We start from the raw sequence: 16328 nt of genomic DNA on the forward strand, positions 1-16328 counted from the left end.
TGCAGAGCAGGTGAGAAGAAACCCTGGGAGCAGTGAAGGCTGCAGCCTGAGCCAATGCCACCTCGCAAGCTCCCGCCCAGGGTGAAGGCATCTTACGTGGTTGAATGGCCAAGGTGCCCAAGGGACATGACCCCCACTGTCAGGCCCTGGAACATATCGGTCACCTGCTGGGAGCTGAGTCACAAACACACGGGAGAGATGCTTAGACTCCAGGGCACACCAAGCGCGAACACAGCACCAACCAGACCCCAGCGCTACAGCGTCGCTGAACCTAGCCACCACGTGCCGGAGCGGGGTCTGGCCACAGGTCAGCACCATGCGCAGAGCTTTGCCGCTGCCCCTCAGCACTCCCCATCCTCCGGCACAGCAGAGTCTGCTCTCGTGCCCACTGGAACCGCTCCCATGAGACGTCTCCTGGGGGCTTGCACTGTTTTGGCCTGGGCAACAGGGCTGGGAATGCCACTGAAGCAAACACCCTGCTCCTCGAGTTTGACTGGTCCTCTGCGTGGAGCCAGGAGACCGCTACCACACGTGCAGCATGTCGCCCCACAAACAAGTGGAGATCCTGAGCAAGGAGAGGTCTGAGCAAGGTTGGCTCAGGGACCCTGACCTCCAGCTCAGGAGTCCATGCCCCAGCTTTTCTCGAGTGACCCCAGCTCAGCAGCTCGCTCTGGGTGGACTGGAGGAGGGAGAGGAGAAGCCCTGCAGTGCTCGAAAGGGTCAAGCGCATCCCCACGTGCCAGTCTCCCCACGGCACGATGGCACGGGTACCTGAGTGAGGGGTTCTTCTCCTTGGCCTTGGGCTGCATGGCTTGCTTGGGTGACTGGCCCACAGTGAAAGCAAAGGTGCCACGCACGTGCTGGGGGTAGCGCAGCTTGTGCAGGTGCTTCCTGAAGATCTCAGCGCTGTCTGAAGCCACCTCCTCATCAAAGGCAATCTTCAGCAACTGCAGGAACAGCAGAGAGCAGTCACGGCACACAGCTGGGCCAGGGGACTGGGAAGGGCTCTTCCCACAGCACAGGGCAGAAGAGCTCAGATCCCAGTCGGGAGCAGCGACTGAGACGGGCACAGGCCAGGCTGCCCTGTCTGTCCGTCCGTGCCAGTTACTCTGTCCCACACCCTTCCTCCTGCAAAGCACTCTGCATCCAGCACCTCCGCTCCTGTTGTGTCCCTAGACTCAGTCACCGCGGCTCTGAGCACGCAGACAGTGTTTTAGCTGCTCTCCTCCCAGCATTGCTTTACCTCCATAAGTCTCTCAAAGATGGAAAATGTTGAGTAACTACTTGCATTGTCACATCTCACCCTACGGTATCTCTCTCCAAGATGTGCTACAAGGTTTTGCAGTACCACCTCCCAGGGTGCTGTGTGGGGACATCTCACGCTTTCTCAGTGTTCCAGCAGCTACTGGAGCAGCTGGAAAGGAGCCCTGAGCTAACGAGCAAGAAGTTGATCCTGCATACAACAGGACTGCAACTGGAGCACCTCCCCTACGAGGACAGACTGAGAGAGCTGGGGTTGTTCAGCCTGGAGAACAGAAGTCTCGGGGAGACCTCAGCCTTTCAATACTTAAAGGGGCCTACAGGAAAGATGGGGAGGGACTCTTTATTAGGGCCTGCAGTGATAGGACAAGGGGGAATGGCTTTAAGCTGAAAGAGGGCAGGTTTAGATTAGACATAAGGAAGAAATTCTTTACTGTGAGGGTGGCAAGGCGCTGGCACAGGCTGCCCAGAGAAGCTGTGGCTGCCCCATCCCTGGAAGTGTTCAGGGCCAGGTTGGATGGGGCTGGGAGCAACCTGGTCTAGTGGAAGGTGTCCCTGCCCACGGCAGGGGTGTGGAACTACATGGTCTTTAAAGATCCTTCCAACCCAAACCATGCTATGGACCACAGCCTACTCCTTGCTCTACAAGGGGGCCTCTGGTTCCGCCCCTCAGGTGCCCTGTCACCCGCAAGGGGTTGTCTTTAATCCCCCCAGACCACATCAGCCTGGGCAGTGCCTTGTCCCAAGGGATGGTGCCAGCCGTGGTCACATACCAGCTGGGTCTCCCCAGCAGCGTGCTCCTCAGCTGAGATAGTGCAATGCAAAGGAGCAGCGCGCAGCCCCACGCGGTCTCACCTGGAATGTGCACGAGCGCAGCTGCAAGCCCTCCTGGATGAACTGATCCACCTGGGCCTGGATATTGATCTTCTTCTCTTTGGTCAGTGAGGCGATGGGGAAGGATCGGATCACCACCTGCTCCCCCACTGGGCACAAGCACGGGAACAGGTTAGCCGCATCCCACTGCCTCGCTCCAGCACAAAGCCAGGCCACGCTGTGGCCTCAGTCTCCTCAGTGGCCATCACCACAGAGAGCCCCGTAGGATAAAGCAGCCAGGCACACTGCAGCCAGTCCATGGCGACTTGCAGATGATGCCTAGGATGGGCATGAGTAATTTATCGTCTGCCAAAGGTGGACAGCAAGAGCAACCACCTCCTTTGTGGTACTGGGTGCAACCATCAAGCTTGCGGTGGTTGCGGCAGACCCCAGTAAGACCTAGTGCTGGCTCGTCACTCGCCCAAAGCAACCACCTGAGGCCCTTATCGGCAGCTCCTGCAACAAGGTGAGCTGCAGCCACTGCTCCAGGAGAGCTACCAGCCACCTCCTCCCCAGGCATCATCAGCCCCTGAAGACAGAGGATGTGGTGCAGGCAAGACCCTTACCCAGAGGGTCCGTGGGAGTGCCTTTGAAGATGATGCGGTAAGTGGTGAGGAAGATGGCTCCTTCTGCAGGGAGAAGAGGTGGACCACCAATATTCCCTCCAGCAGCTTCTTCCCGTCCATCAGGCATGAGGTACACGCGGAGCCCTTCCATCACACACTCCTCACCCACCAACAGGTTGGGACGCAGCAGCTTTGGCTACAGGGATGTACAATAGGAAGTTCAGACCAGTGGAAGGGGACATGATAGCCACACACAGCACCAGAACCTCTCCCCGGCTGCGGCAGGCCAGGTCCATACCTTCTGGATGGGAGGAAGCCTCTTGCTCTCCCTGTGCACGGCATCCAGTGTCTCTATGTGCATCTGTACAATATCTGCGGACAAACACAAAGGTAAGAGACTGTGAGCGAAGTCCTGCCCTACACACCACCCAGGCAGGCTGCCAACCTGCCCTGCAGCACTGCGTGTGCCTTCTCTTGGCCTTCCCACCGCTTCTTGCAGAACCGTCTCTTGAGCAGACCCCCCCCCCGTTGATACGGAAGGGTCCCCAGCGAGGTGACACAGCTGCCCATTCCCAGCACTGCCGCAACGTGTATTACCAGGGATCATGACATGCAGCCCCTTGAGGTGGTCGTTGGTGACTCCACTCTCTGTGCAGACTTTGTCCACAAAGCGGTTGATGAATCGCACCACGTAGTTGGCCACATCAGAACTCTCTGCATCCTCAAATCCACTTTCTGTGTCATAGCTCTCAGCCACACTGCCAGCAATGCTGCCGTACAGGAGGAGGGAAGAGTTAACCCAGAACATCTCTCCGCTGCTGTAACTCACACGAAGCAGAGGCCAGAGGAGTTTCCACTCCTAATACAAAACACCCCTGGGGCACTGCAACCTGCATCAAACCCCGATGGCAGCTGAATGATCAAGATGCCCCAGGCACCGCATCAAGAAGCTCCCATCCCCAGCTCTGGTTGCTCTGGTGCCCCTGCAGCACAGCCCTACCAAGCCTTCCAGCCCTGCTCACCTGTTGGTGACGAAGCTGTTGCTGACACTCTCCACGTCCCCCAGCCCAGAGCTGCGGAGCAGGCGGTTCTTGCTAGTGTCAAGAGGCAGCAGCAGGTAGCTCATGCGGTTGGCGTAGTGGATGGCCTGGCTGAAAACCGTGCTCTCCTCCTTCTGGATGAGCTCCTGCTGTTTCTCTCGGCTCATGGTGGGCCAGAGCCTCAGCTGCTCCGACGCTATCTCCAGGGCAGACTTGGCTTCCTGTGGCCCCTCTGTGCTCTCCTGAAGGAGTTGGAAGCAGATGTCAGCCGTCTGCACGGACAGGGGACCTGCCAGCCTTCACCCCACTGTTCCCACAGGAATCTCCCAGAACCAGGATGTAGTCCCTCAGGCTGGTTCAGCATCCTTATCAGCCCGTGGACCTCTGGGGAGAGCTGCAGCAGTTCTGCAGGGACACTGGCACTGTGGCCACTTCCTCACCTCATCCATGTGGTTCTCCTCGTTGTTGTCCAGGTACAAGGCTCGGATGTGGTTCTGCACATCGCAGTAGAACATGGCCTCCCAGAACTGGATGTTGGTCCACACCACATGCTCCTGCACACAGCTGTAGGCAAACTGCGTGATGCCCGGGCTCAGTTTCTGAGGAAGCAAAAGGTGGAAAAAGAGTTTCATATAAACACGGCCTCTGTGCCAAGGTCTCCTCTCCAGGCAATCCTTGCTCTAGCCTGTTGCTGGGAGTGGCAACATACCCTTGGGCCTGCAGGAGGGATATCTGCATCGCAGCTCCTCCAAGCATCCCCTGCAAACTCTCCTCAGACTTGCCCAGCACCCACCCAGAGCCCCGCAGGGCCTCACGCTACGGATGCTTTACAGGAGGTAGAATCTTATCTCAGCCCAGCTCGACCAACAGATCGGGCTGGCACTTTGGAGCAGCCCCAGTTTCTGAGCGCCCTTCCCGCAGGTGTTCCAGCTATCTTTGGAGTCCTGGGTCAAGACTGGTGCAGCCAGCCTGGCCAGCCTCGCAAGCGGTTGAAAGCTACTGGGCAGGACGTTGTACTCTGAGAAGCACCGAGGGGACAATACGCCCTCAGGCTGGCTGCAGCGCAGGCTCCCTGTCCTTCAGCCTGTGGCCTCCAAGGCCTTCCGAGTCTGCAAGGGCCGCACAGGGGGTCAGGATACTGCAGGTACTCACTCGGCAGAAAGCGGTGACCAGCGGCAAGAGAGCGGCTGCAATCCCATGCTCGTCCATGGCGGTGCAGTCCTGGGGAAGAGCAGAGATGTTAAAAGGGGATTTGCTGCAAGACCCCCTAGATCCACTCCAATTCCTGCACGGTGCTGTCTCCCACATGGGGAGACGAGCTCCTTCTGAAGCGATGCGCTCTCCCCAGCTCTCTCCTACCTGCAAACAGCAGTTCATCATGCGGATTATGAAATCAAACTGCTGGTGATCCAGCACCGCCCGGTTCTGCTGCACGTGCAGGTTCAGCTCCTGGGTCAGGCAGTGCCTGGCTGCTCGGCCCTTCATGGCACGCAGCACAGCAGGGAATAGCTGCAGAGCAAAAAAGAAGTCATGTAGCAGAAAGACAGGGCCCAGTGGAGCTCTGGTCAGGCAGTGAGTTCAAGGTCAGCACACAATGAGGAGGTGCAGGACAGGCTTCATGTCCTGGTTGTGCTGGCTGAGACCAGGGTGTTTACAGACAGTCATCCGCACTCGGATGTGGAGGCGAACCAGAGCAAAATTCCGCATCTGGCCAGCTGGAGCACAGCCCTGGGAGGTTCCTGCTCAGGACCTCAGCCCCATTATCTCTGCGGGACAGACCCTGTGGGGCACCGGGAGACACAGAAATAGTGCTAAGCTGGTGCAGTGGAGTGATCAGCCAAAAGCCCAGGAACACAACCAGGAGGAGCAGTGCTGAGTGGAGAACATATGGCAACAGAGCTGGGCAGCAGAGATCGGGACACAGGCAGGGAATGTCCACTCCAGCCTGCCAGGGAGGAGCAGCAGAGCAACCCCCCGGCTCCCCCCCCCTCAACCACCAGCTCTTCAGGGGCCCCCTCACCTTTTTGGCTTCTAACATTTTGTTTTCAAAGACGTAGGAGATGCAGTTCCTGACCACCTCCAGGCGACGGGCACTGTTGGCCAGGGCGTTGCCGTTGCGCTCCATGATGGCAGCTGGGGAGAGAACTGCCTGTTAATTCCATCAGGGCAGGACTTTCACCCCTGGGAGGGGAGAGACGGGTGCCCCCTCCCCTGCTCCACAAGGGCAAGGGTCTAGGCTCCAAGAGCTCATGCTGGAAGAATACTACGGGGCCTTCACCCATACTCTCACACTGGCTGGTAAGACTCCAAGGAGCTCTAAGCAGCCCAAGGGGCAGAAGCTGACAAGGACAGTGCTGCTGCTTCTCCAAGGCACATTTTGCTCATGTGGGACCCTCAGACATGCCGTAGTATGAAGAGGAGCCAGCAACACCATGGTAAAGCTCCTCCTGAGCAGGGTTTCTCACCACAGGGAAAGGCCCTCTGCACACACGTACCAATGGGGGGTCCCGATGGCACCATGCATTTCTTCTCTGCCTTCACAGCAGGAGGAGCTGTCTGCAGCTTGGCAGTGGCCTGGTCGATGATCCACTGCACTGTCCCCTCATCCAAGTGGGGAAAAGGCTTCTGGTGGAGGCGCAGATGACAGCCTTCCGTGGGCTTCTGCACCTTGTGCATGGTCACCGCGGGGTACGGGTTCTCCTGGCACAGCAAAGACAGTTTCTTTTCAGGCGTACGTCTGTATCATGTGTCCTCTCCCAGGCCAGGAGCTACAGCAAGGCAGCCTTCAGCAACCTCGTCTGCTCTGAGGCCAAATGGCCTCCCAGCTGGTATCTACAACCCCCAAAAACCTACAGCCCTAAGGGCAGGATGTCTGGGCAGCAGTGCTGGCATGCTCTGCTCCCAGAAGCTGCAAGAACAGCTCGCTTTGGCCCTGAACACAGCCACGAGCAAAGCACCATGCAGGAGCTCCATCCTGAGATGGCCAAGAGCCCCACAGGCACTGCTCTGCTTTCAGAGGACCTTCACTGGCCTGCCCTGGATCAGACGAGCACCGTTGCTGCTCTGGAGCAAAGGCATGGAGTGCATGATGCCCAGGCCACCTGAAACCGAGGAATCCCACTCCTGGGAGCAGCTCACACCAGGCCAGACACTTCTGCACACATCAGCAGGTGCCCTGCCACATGTGACAGCACAGGGTAGGACAGGATCACCCACCACAAGGATCAGTCCCAGCAAAAGCTTACGGAGGGAGGACAGACCAACCAGGGCTCCAACCCAAGCTCTCCCTGCCCCATCCCTCGGGTCTCCAAGACTCACATTTTTGTAAAGTTTCTCCGCCAGCTCCTTGATGTGCCGCAGTATTTTCTGCTTGTTCCCCTCTTCTGCACGCATGCGCTTCACTTCGTAAGCCACAAGCTGGGGGAAGAGATGGGTGAGAGGAGCAGCTGCCTGCTGGACAGGATCTGGCCACCCTTCGCATCCCCTGGCTCCAACCCACAGTGCAATGCCGCAGCCAGAGTGTTACTGCAGATTCCTGGCTCACTCCCTCCAGGGGAAGGGAGAGCTGAGCGGAGCAAGGATGTGTGGGATGGTCAGGCAGGGGGTACTGCTCCCACACTGCTGCTTACCTCATCGAACAGGTCAATCGAGCGGTACGGGGCCCCCCGCTCAGTCACAAAGCCAGCAAACGCCATGCCCTCCAGCACCTTGGTGAGGAAGTCATCCTCCGTCAGCCCCCTCTGCCCAAGGAAGGCTGCCTGGAAGAGGGGAGAGCGCACACTCGTCAGCAGCGCTGCCCAGGCATAAGTCACTCCAGTTGACATGGCAGTGTGGGTGATGCTGTTACCGCTGCAAAGAGCGGGTGCCTGGGTGGCAGTGGGACCATGCCATCTCCTTCCCTGCCCAACGTCAGCACAGGGACAGAGTTTGCACAGAAACCTGTGCCTCTGGCCTGCAAGCGAGAGGAGCATTTGCAGCAGGACACAGTTGATGGCAAGTGAAAGGCACAGCATCAGCCCCCGTGTGCACCCCAGGGGAAGCAGGGCCACAGCGGCCACAGGGTCCTTTGGGAGCTGTGTTAAGGACCTCATCCTGAACAACGCTTGTTCACCTCACCTCTCTCCTGACCATGGCTCTGAAGGCACCTCTCACCATCCCCAGGAGCCCAAAGCACCAGGTTTCCTGCGTCTGCAGAAAGCCCTTAGGACTCGCCCCTCAGCAGATGAGCATGGGAGCTGACCCCACCCAGAACCACCAGCTATGGCACATCACTTGCCTTCAGAAGCAGCTGGTGGGGAACAGCTTTTGCTCCTCCAAACACCCTTGCCCGCTCGCTGCACACTGACTCGCTGAGTGGGACAGGATGAGGATGCTACGCAGGGACTGCTCATCCGCAGCCCTGACGACACTACAGACCTCTGGACCACTATGCCACCTACACTCGCCCTCCTCACCCCTCTGCAGAGGAGCTGGAGCAGCCTCTTTCCAGGGGAAGGAGCCGAGAGGTGCAGAGCTTGGTACTGGAGTCACAGGCACTGCACCAGAACATGGACTGCTGAGTGCCGCGGCCCTAAACCCACTGTGAGAGAAGCACAGATGTTGCTGTGACCAAAGCAGCTAAATAAGTGAAACTCAGGTTATTCTGTACTGCATACTGTTGCTACACAGAGTGATTTTTATGAAATGGAAGTTCATTATGCTTTATTCATTGTAAAGCAGTTTTATGAAAGGACATTTTCTCACGTTTACTGCATGTTTATGATTTTATGGCACTAGTGAATCTTTGTCAGGCACCTGTTGGGAATCTTTACTGAGCATAAAAATATAGCTCAAAACTCTTATGAACACACTGCTGACTCAGAGACAAGGCATTTTACAGTGCAGAGCAGCACCGGTGATGCACGAGTCCAGGCCGTGCACAGTGCGTGCGTGCTTGCATGCGCTCTCCTGGCACACTTTTGTAGGTACAAGGTGTTGCCCCCTTGGCCTTACAACAGGCTGGGCAGAGCAGGCAGGCACAGGCAACAAGAAGGCTCCTGCCTGCTTGTCCTCAGTGACCTTGACCATGCAGCAGGGAGGGCACAGATGTTTGCAGGTTGTGTGATGTGGCCACAGCAAGCTGCAACACTTGAGTCCCTCTACTCTTGCTCCCACAGTCTGTTGCCTTCTCCTGCGTTAGGTCTCCTCCATGGGTACCCAAACACTTCAAACTTTTCCCTGCTCTCCCTGCCCTCCCAGCCTTTCTGGTACAGCTAACACCCCAAAAGCACCAGGGAAGGCAGGCCCTGCCTTCGTTCTCTTCCCAGATCTTAAGAAAATCCCTAGCTCCAGGCCAGGATGTGAAGGACAGCTTCCATGAGCCTCAAAGGTTGCTTGACACCAGGCACAGGGGACACCAGCTGCACTGCATCTGACCACCCACAGGCATAAACAGGGAAGTGCTGTCTTGACCCGTGAGACCTGGGGATGGTCAAGGACAAACACGGGATGCAGGTGGACCCAGGATTGGTGTAGGACAGGTCACTTGCTGGAAACACAGGACTGTCTTCAAGATACAGCTGTATTAGTGCACACCTCTCCACAGATCAGCTCTCCCCAACCTCTGCCCAGCCCACCTCAAAAAGTTATTCCATAGGACAGAATGAAAAAACAATTCTGCCGTGTGGACAGGAGGCCGTAGAGCAGATGGAGCCAAGTCACTGCAGAAACAAGCTCCCTGCGTTCCCTTGCTGGCCAGGTCCCAAAAGCTTCCTCCCTTCCCCACCACACAACTCCCAGAAGTGGCTCTTTTCCCTCTGGGAGCTGCTTCCCATCGTCAGACTGAGGCCAGGCTGGTGGACCCGGCATGCCAGAGGTGCCTGCACACGTGTGCCCGTGCCCGTGCCAGCACCTCACCTTATGGAATCGGATGACTGGCTCAGGATGGATGCGGATTATGTGCAGACACCAGCGATAGCCTTGAAGCAGCTGTGCAAACAAGCGGAGGAAGACAGCACGGATCTCCTTATCCTGTGAAGAGGGAAGGACAGCATAGTCAGTGTGGTCAGGCAGAGGGTGCAGACAAGCCAGCTCATGGGGGCAGGAGTTTACACCCAGCAAAGAGGCAAGGGGATCAAACCACGTGTCAGGGTCAGGTTCTGCTGAGCAGGGCAGGAAACTCAGCAGAGATTCCAGAGAAAAAGGTTGGATTCACTGTTATGTCCCCCCTGCACAGCATCCCCGATGCTGCACACAAGAGGAAAAAGGAGCTCTCACAGCCCCGGGCTTTGCTGAAGTGCCCGAACATTTGGTGTCTGTCTCCAGTCCCTTCTCCAGCGCAGCAGTAAACCCCGTAGCCCCTGTCCATGGGCCAGCTACCGAAACGGCACTGCTGGCTTCCAGGCCATGGCTCAGAGCTGTGGCCTCGGTGACCTGGCTGTACTGCGCTTTGCCTCCTAACCTCAGCAACATCAAGATGGAGATGGGCTTGAAATTGTGCCTGTCTGCTCCACGCCCAAGAAACAGGGTGTCCCAGGAAGGACAGCAGCCTCGCAGGAGGGGTCCCCCTTCCTCCCCGCTCCGCTCACCTGCATTTTGAGAGAAGAGGCAGAAATCGTTGAAGGGGGGAATGCAAGATCTGCCACCTCCAGCTCTGGGTCCAAGACCTGCACAGACAAGGCACAAAGCACACTCAGGCACAGGCCTGGGGGGGGTCTCTACCTTCACAGCTGGAAAAAGCAAAGCATCATTCCCCAGAGACCCAACAGCACCCACAGAAAAAGTCCGAGGGGCTTGAAAACAAACCTACATGGCTGGAACCACCAGGTATCAAAAAACCCTCTGCTGTGCAAGGGAAGCCTCAAGGCCTGACTCTTTCCTTGTGAAGCCCCGCTGCCCAGAGCCCAGACCTGGGCACAGCTCGGTGGGCTGAGGGCAGTGGGGAAGGGGGAGCCACTCCAGCTCTGCTGGGGAGATGTATGCCGCAGGAGGGCTGGGGGCTCAGCACAGAGAGGCTGCAATAGAGCCACCCCCCCCATCTCCCCCCAGCCACAGGCGAGGAACAGAAGCTGAGGCATGCAGCATTTGTTTGGCACGGCTGTCCTGGGCCCACTCTCACATGGCCAGCAGTCTCTGGGAAGACATGAGCAGCCAGAAAAGCTTCAGGGCGGCAGCTGCTTCCTGCCCACAGGCTGGGAGCCAGCCGCCCGATTCCCAGAAACCTTTGGCAGAAGAACCCCCGACTCCAGCACTACCATGCACCGAAGACCATCAGGATCAGGAAAGGTCTCCTGTGACACGGCCAGCAGGACTCCCAGGGTATGGACCTCTGCTCTCAGAGGAGTCCCTGCTGCTCCATTCCCAGCAACCCCTGGAAGCGTGTCATTCCCAAGGTGCTCACACCCTGTGGATGGGGGAAAGGCTGCAGCACTTACCATAGAGAGGGCTTCCCGGGTCTGCTGGAGCAGTGGTTCAGGGAGCAGGGAGATATGTACACATTCTGGGACATTGACTGTCCCACCGTCCAGGTCTGCGATAACAACATCCAGCTGGAAGAAGCAGGACAGGCATGAGAGAAAGCCAGGCTTTCTGAGACACCCTCCCCACCACCTCCTGCTGGGTGATGGAGAGCTAGCAAGGGAGTAAGCCCAGCTCAGGAGAGGAGGGTTTGGGAATGGTGTCTGTCTCCTCTCCCATCTTCTGTGAGCAGTCTACTAGCCCTCAGTGGTTATTTTCTCTTATCCATCATCGCCAAACCCTTGCATTTGCCAACACACAAGCTATAAAGGGAACCCATCGCTTCCTGCAACGAAGGTGGCAGGGGGAGGACAACCTGGCAGGAGAGGGATGAAGGTCTGCTCAGCAGGCACATGCCACATCTCCGTGACACCAGACCCCTCGGTACCTTATCAGCCTGGGTGAGCTGTGAAAACACTGACCCTGGCCCAACACAGAGGTGATCCTGCTTAACCAAAGCGGCGCGCCGCAGTTCGTTCAAAAGGCTGCACAAAAGCTTGTTTCAGTTTAGATCAGACTCATTACGCTTTGCTTTAATTCAGTTTCTAAACTGAAGTCTGAAGTGCCAACACAGCCTCTGGGACCAGCGCTGCCAGCTGACTTTCCAAATCCAACCCTCGGTTAACCCCAGCTGTTTGTGTGCAGGCTCTGCAGCCCAGAGCCCCACGATGCAGGGCCCAGCCAGCCCTGCCCGGCTTGTGCGGCACGCCTGGACTGCAGCCTGGGCTGGCCAGCCCGAACAAGCAGAGCCTGTGCAAGCCGGCGCGCTCAGCCTGCTGACCCAGGCACCCTCAGAACAACATTTGCTGCTATCTGAGACTGTTGGCACACAACCTCTGCTGCTTCCTTGAACTGCTTCTGCTCCTGGCACAAGGGACAGGGTACACAAGTCTCACCAGCTCCTGCGTCTCCGACTGGAAGATGGAGTGGACTCCGATGATGAAGGGTGTCGGCGTGCTCAGTACCTCAAGGAGTTGTGCAGGCAAGATGGGCACGTACGTGAAACTGCAACCAAAAAAGAGCATCGCTGTAGCCAGTTGAGCCCTGCTCTCTACCCAAGCATCATCCTCAACACTGGCAGATTTTTTAGTAGGGCCTGTAGTGATAGGACAAGGGGGAACTGTTTCAAAACAAAAGAGGGCAGATTTTGATTAGATATTAGGAAGAAATGTTTTACTGTGAGGGTGGTGAGGCACTGGCACAGGCTGCCCAGAGAAGCTGTGGCTGCCCCATCCCTGGAAGTGTTCCAGGCCAGGTTGGATGGGGCTTGGAGCAACCTGGTCTAGTGGCAGGTGTCCCTGCCCCTGGCAGGGGGGGTGGAACTAGATGGTCTTTAAGGTCCCTTCCAACCCAAACCATTCTGTGATTCTAAGATGCTCTGGCCCTGGTCTTATAATCTAAGTCTAAGCGAGGGAGAGGTTTCCAGCAGAGCAACTGAACTCCAAAAGAAAGCTTTCTTTGAAATACAAATAGCCTTTCTGCAGCCTCAGGGTATGGCAGGCCAGTGTGGAAACAGTGCAACAGGCACTGGCAGCAACAGTGGCCTGTCTACCTTGGCTGTCCTACCTGGGTGATGTGCAAACAGCCCCAGTGGTGCCCAGTCAGTGAGCCAGTGTCCCCTTCCCTGGCCAGGCCCCGTGGGTCAACAGCATCACTCGTTCCCCAGGGTTGGGGCAAGGGGGGTGCCAGCCATCCCATAGGAATCACCGTGGCAGCTTGGCCACCACCACCGGCATCTTAACAACAGCCCTGTATGCACATGTCCTTTCTAGGGAGGGCAGAATTTGCACCACAGCTTTCTGGAAGCCTCCCAGTGTTCAGCCCCTCCATTCAGCAAGACTTTGCACCTGGGGCTGGAATGGAGGGCTGCCAGCAGAAGCGATGCACTGGGGCTCTGTGCTCTGCTGCAACACAGCTGAGAGAAGGGAAAGGGGATGGATTCTGGAGAGATAAGCACCTCTGGCCTCTCCCACACGCACCATGGGGTGATCACGCACTGCTGGACCATGTCCCACAGCCTGACAGGTTTGCTTCCCTCTGTCAAGAGCTGCCACAGCTCAGAACAGTGCATGCTAGCTGCTCCTGGAGCTACAGACACTGCTGATAATGCCTCACTCCGTGCTTCCAGTGCTAGAGCTCCAGTCTTGCCCTAGAGAGGAGGGAGGCAAGGGTGGGAAGTTCACACCCTTTCGCTGCCGTGGACACACTCTGGAATTACATGGCTGTGCATGCCAAAGGCTTCGGGAAAGGGGCTTTTAGCACAGCCAGGATCTGTGGGCATTCACCTAGCTGACGCTTTGCCAAGAGTGCCCAAAATGCAGTTATACCAGCTATGAAACTAGGAGGCAGCAAGGGTGTGAAGCGAAGGGGAGTCAGGACAGCCAGCATGGGCTTGGCAGGCAGCTGTGCCCCAGCTGGCTCTGGGGTGCTGTTGGAGCACCAAGGGGCTCGAGGAGCTGTGGGTTCCCTCACCTGTATTTGAGGGGGAACATAAGTGCAAGGAGAGCCCGGCAGGCATCGGTCAGTCTCTGGTAACTGCTGGAGAGAAACAGGATCTTGTGTTCAGTAAGCGCTGCACAGAAGAGATACAGCACATTGGTGATGCCTGGGAAGAAAGGGAGACAAGAGCACTCAGAAACGAGGGTTCCCCTCTCATACCCCACCAGAGACTACCAATCCCCACCCCCCATCTCCACATTCTGCCCAACAGAGGAGCTCAACACCCTCCTGAAGAGCCACTTTGGGGCCACCCAGGTACACGCTCCCCCAAGGAAGCCCCTCTTCTGAGAGATGCTCAGCAGCTCCCTTGAGCTGCCAGTGTCCTTTAACCAGAGGCGCAGGGCTACCAGCAGCACACCTCTGGGCACTCCCTCCTGCTACCCAGGCTGTTTCTCATGAGATCTGGCCACACGTCTGCAGCCGAGCTGCCAGACTCCTGCCCTCCTGGGAAAGGGAAGGCAAAGCGGGGCCAGGGAGGGCTCAGTCTGAGGTGGCTGCAGCTGGAAGAGAGCCCTGAGCTGGCGAGCCAGGCTCAGGAGCACGGTGGGAAGTGACGTGCAAGGAACTCCAGCCCAGGACTCAGCCAGCTGGCTTTGGCACTGGATGCGATGAGAAGGAGGCATGGGGAGAAGTCTCACCAAGCTGGCGGAAGAGCAGGGCCACGCTGCAGCTGCTGACAGGAAGCGAATCATTGATGGGTGTCTGGATCACCTGCCTGTCCCCTGCTCCCAGCGAGATCGTTCTCTGCAAGAGAAAACAGACTCAGTCACTGGGCATCCACCCAAGCAAGAGGCGACCACAAGTGTGAAGGACAAGCCAGCTGCGTGCCGCCTCTCCAAGCCGGCAGCAGCCTGAATACCTGCCGTGCACAGGGCCAAGGCCGCCGTGCCCTTGGCACAACCCTCGCAGCCAGTGGGGCAGTGTGTCCTACCACGGCACACTGCCTCATGGCAGCACAGCTGGAGCAAGGCTGCTGCAGGAAGAGGGAGGAAGACCCTGCAACAAACACACACCGTGTGCCTGACTGGGGCCACAGGCTAAGGGGAGGGATGAGACCTGCCAAAACAGCTGGCATGAACAACTCCTCAATGGCTGGCCGCGAGACCTGCACTGGAATGTAGCACACGAGAGCTCTCCAGGACCACGCAACCAGAGCGGAACTGTTCACCTGTGCCATGCCCAGCCAGCGCTGCCAGGCAAAGGAGCAGCACCAGCTCCGCAGCCTCTCCTGTCAGACAGGGAGTGCCCAGGCAGTGTGAGCAGGCCTGATGGCTCCTGGTAGAAGGGCTGGGGACAGACAGACTAGGCACAGTCTCATTGCTTCTTCTCCAATACCATTTTATTCCCAGACCTAAGCTCATTCCCAGTGGCACAGGGAACACAACACATCCCCACCCTCTCTCCAGGCTGCAAGGGCTGGGGCAGGACCAGATCACTGGCCCTCTTCTCCTCTTTCTACACCTCTCTAGGGAAAACACTCCCCTGCAATAGCAGGTTTCGCCATGCAACCCACCTCCTTGCTCAGCCCCCTGCAGCCGCAAGAGCTCACGCCACCACAACAGCCCAGATATCTGCTTCTGAACCGCCCTTCTGGCAGAGCAGAACAAGCACCCCTGACCTGGTCTTCCAGACCTTCCAGAGCAGGTCACCATGTTTTCACAACCCCCAGGGGAGCGTGCTCATGGAAAGGCAAACAGTGCACAGCCAGCCTGCTGCGGGGCAGGAACGCATCTCCCTTCCCCAGCGCCCAGGCACACACTCCCCGCTGCCCATCAGCGTGACACAACGCAGACACACGCACAGCTGAGGGTGCTCTGAGACTAACAGTGCCCGAGCGTCCACCGCTGCACCAGTGGCAGCCTGTGCCACCCTCCAGAAGAATAAAAGAGGTCGCTAACGAGGAGAGAGACCCAATGAAAGAAAAGGTGTGCGTACCGCTGCTTCGTCGTCCGCGTCAAGCTGAGATAGAGACAGACAGAGATAGCACAGTCAGTTAGAAACACACAAAGACAGCAAGACAACAGGGAAGACGAACACAGGCAGAGGCCAACAACAAGCAGGAACCAATAATCTCGGAGAGGAGAGATGCACACACGCACAAAGCAAAAGCAAGAGCTACCACACTGGAAAAGGGTGTCTGGACACAGCAGGAGAACAGGTAAAGCACGGGAAGGGAAGTGCCACCAACAGACTGTCCTTCCCGTAGCACACTACTTGTTCCCACAGCATGAATTGATCCTGCAAGAACCGGGAAGTGATAAATAATTGTGCCAAAAAGCACTGTTCAGCGAGCCACAGTGGCTCGAAAAGCCACCCTGTCTGAACAGTCTCTCCTCTCCCGTACTGCTGCTTACACGTCCCGCTGGGGAGGAACCAGATCTGGGCAGATCGCGCAGGAATGCTATGGCTCTCGCCCTCAGCCAGAGCAAACCCAGGATGCTTGGCACAAGTCACAGCCCCCTGGGTGTGGGCAGCACCCTGTTTTCTTCTCTGGAGGACTCAGATATGACTGGCATCCATCCACCTCCTGCAAATACCAGGACCCGCATTGCTCTGGATTATTAAAGGAAGCACCGAACCTATGGCGGGAGCCCAA

General features: G+C 57.4%; 1 protein-coding gene across 12 annotated transcripts in view; it reads right to left on the reverse strand.

The window, feature by feature from the left end:
- Nucleotides 1–16328, reverse strand: part of SBF1 (SET binding factor 1) — an 87780-nt gene that overhangs the window by 12338 nt on the left and 59114 nt on the right. For 5 of the 12 annotated variants that reach the window (XM_055711555.1, XM_055711552.1, XM_055711549.1 and 2 more), the window contains exons 6-26: nucleotides 15668–15691; nucleotides 14371–14476; nucleotides 13706–13838; nucleotides 12130–12238; nucleotides 11152–11265; nucleotides 10306–10383; nucleotides 9635–9748; nucleotides 7369–7497; nucleotides 7058–7156; nucleotides 6235–6439; nucleotides 5760–5872; nucleotides 5099–5248; nucleotides 4892–4960; nucleotides 4180–4338; nucleotides 3722–3981; nucleotides 3297–3469; nucleotides 2998–3071; nucleotides 2700–2895; nucleotides 2116–2243; nucleotides 772–947; nucleotides 97–174 (exon numbers count right to left, since the gene is read on the reverse strand). In XM_055711555.1, the coding sequence (XP_055567530.1) occupies nucleotides 97–174; nucleotides 772–947; nucleotides 2116–2243; nucleotides 2700–2895; nucleotides 2998–3071; nucleotides 3297–3469; nucleotides 3722–3981; nucleotides 4180–4338; nucleotides 4892–4960; nucleotides 5099–5248; nucleotides 5760–5872; nucleotides 6235–6439; nucleotides 7058–7156; nucleotides 7369–7497; nucleotides 9635–9748; nucleotides 10306–10383; nucleotides 11152–11265; nucleotides 12130–12238; nucleotides 13706–13838; nucleotides 14371–14476; nucleotides 15668–15691 (2687 nt within the window). The remainder of the gene's footprint in view (nucleotides 1–96; nucleotides 175–771; nucleotides 948–2115; nucleotides 2244–2699; nucleotides 2896–2997; nucleotides 3072–3296; nucleotides 3470–3721; nucleotides 3982–4179; nucleotides 4339–4891; nucleotides 4961–5098; nucleotides 5249–5759; nucleotides 5873–6234; nucleotides 6440–7057; nucleotides 7157–7368; nucleotides 7498–9634; nucleotides 9749–10305; nucleotides 10384–11151; nucleotides 11266–12129; nucleotides 12239–13705; nucleotides 13839–14370; nucleotides 14477–15667; nucleotides 15692–16328) is intronic. The other 7 variants (XM_055711554.1, XM_055711551.1, XM_055711557.1 and 4 more) reach the window with 3 other exon arrangements.

The sequence above is a fragment of the Falco cherrug genome, chromosome 5, assembly GCF_023634085.1.
Source record: "Falco cherrug isolate bFalChe1 chromosome 5, bFalChe1.pri, whole genome shotgun sequence".
Classification (NCBI taxonomy): domain Eukaryota; kingdom Metazoa; phylum Chordata; class Aves; order Falconiformes; family Falconidae; genus Falco; species Falco cherrug.